Source organism: Cyprinodon variegatus, unplaced genomic scaffold (genome assembly GCF_000732505.1).
Source record: "Cyprinodon variegatus isolate N-32 unplaced genomic scaffold, C_variegatus-1.0 Scaffold3319, whole genome shotgun sequence".
NCBI lineage: Eukaryota > Metazoa > Chordata > Actinopteri > Cyprinodontiformes > Cyprinodontidae > Cyprinodon > Cyprinodon variegatus.
This window is the reverse complement of record NW_015153772.1, coordinates 1-628: the sequence shown is the minus strand read 5'-3', so window position 1 is coordinate 628 and position 628 is coordinate 1. Positions and strand designations below refer to the sequence as shown.

The following is a 628-nucleotide window of genomic DNA, read 5'->3' as shown; positions in this document are numbered from 1 at the left end:
TAGGAACTCTTCTCCCCTGTGTCCATTCCGCGAGTTCTTCAGTCTCCTAGTTATGGTGGAGAAGAGAAACATCGCTGCATGTCTTGATGTTAGTTGCTGCTTATTAGTCCTCTCCATGTCCGGTTTGTGTTCCAGGCACTAAGACGCTCAGCGGCAGCATAGCCACCATGGATATGTGTGTGCGGCACTTCAGACAGGCTTCAGGTCAGATCTCTGCTTCATCCGGTCTGCTTCTCCAAAGCTGCCAGCCCCACCCTGCAGATCAGGACCGCTAGTTCTGGTTTCCAGGGGGTCTGTGCCGATACTGGTCCCACCGGGCCCACCGTCCAGGTCCAGCTGGTCTCACAGATGTTCTTCTCCTTCAGGCTGCAGTGTGGAAGAAGCTCTGGAAGCTGCCTCCCTCCACCCAGCTCAGCTGCTGGGCATCAGCCACAGGAAGGGGAACTTGGACTACGGCGCCGATGCAGGTTAGAACCGCCAAAGCCTTCTCTGGGTTAGGGTCCGTTAACCCTAAACCCGCCCCTCTGAAGTCCTTTAGGTCTGCTGACGTTCTGAAGGCGTCTGTTGGTCAGTGGTGGTCTATCCTGATTAACACTAGTTAAAGGGGAATCATATTAGGGTTAGACAT

At 54.3% G+C, this 628-nt stretch overlaps 1 protein-coding gene across 1 annotated transcript in view; it reads left to right on the top strand.

Moving 5' to 3' along the window:
• amdhd2 (amidohydrolase domain containing 2) overlaps positions 1–467 on the top strand; it is a gene marked incomplete at its 3' end in the record, with an annotated part of 7,776 nt that extends 7,309 nt beyond the window's left edge. The window contains 2 exon segments of the mRNA XM_015369389.1: positions 65–204; positions 366–467. Of these exon segments, the coding sequence (XP_015224875.1) occupies positions 65–204; positions 366–467 (242 nt within the window).
• Positions 468–628: the final 161 nt, after the last annotated feature.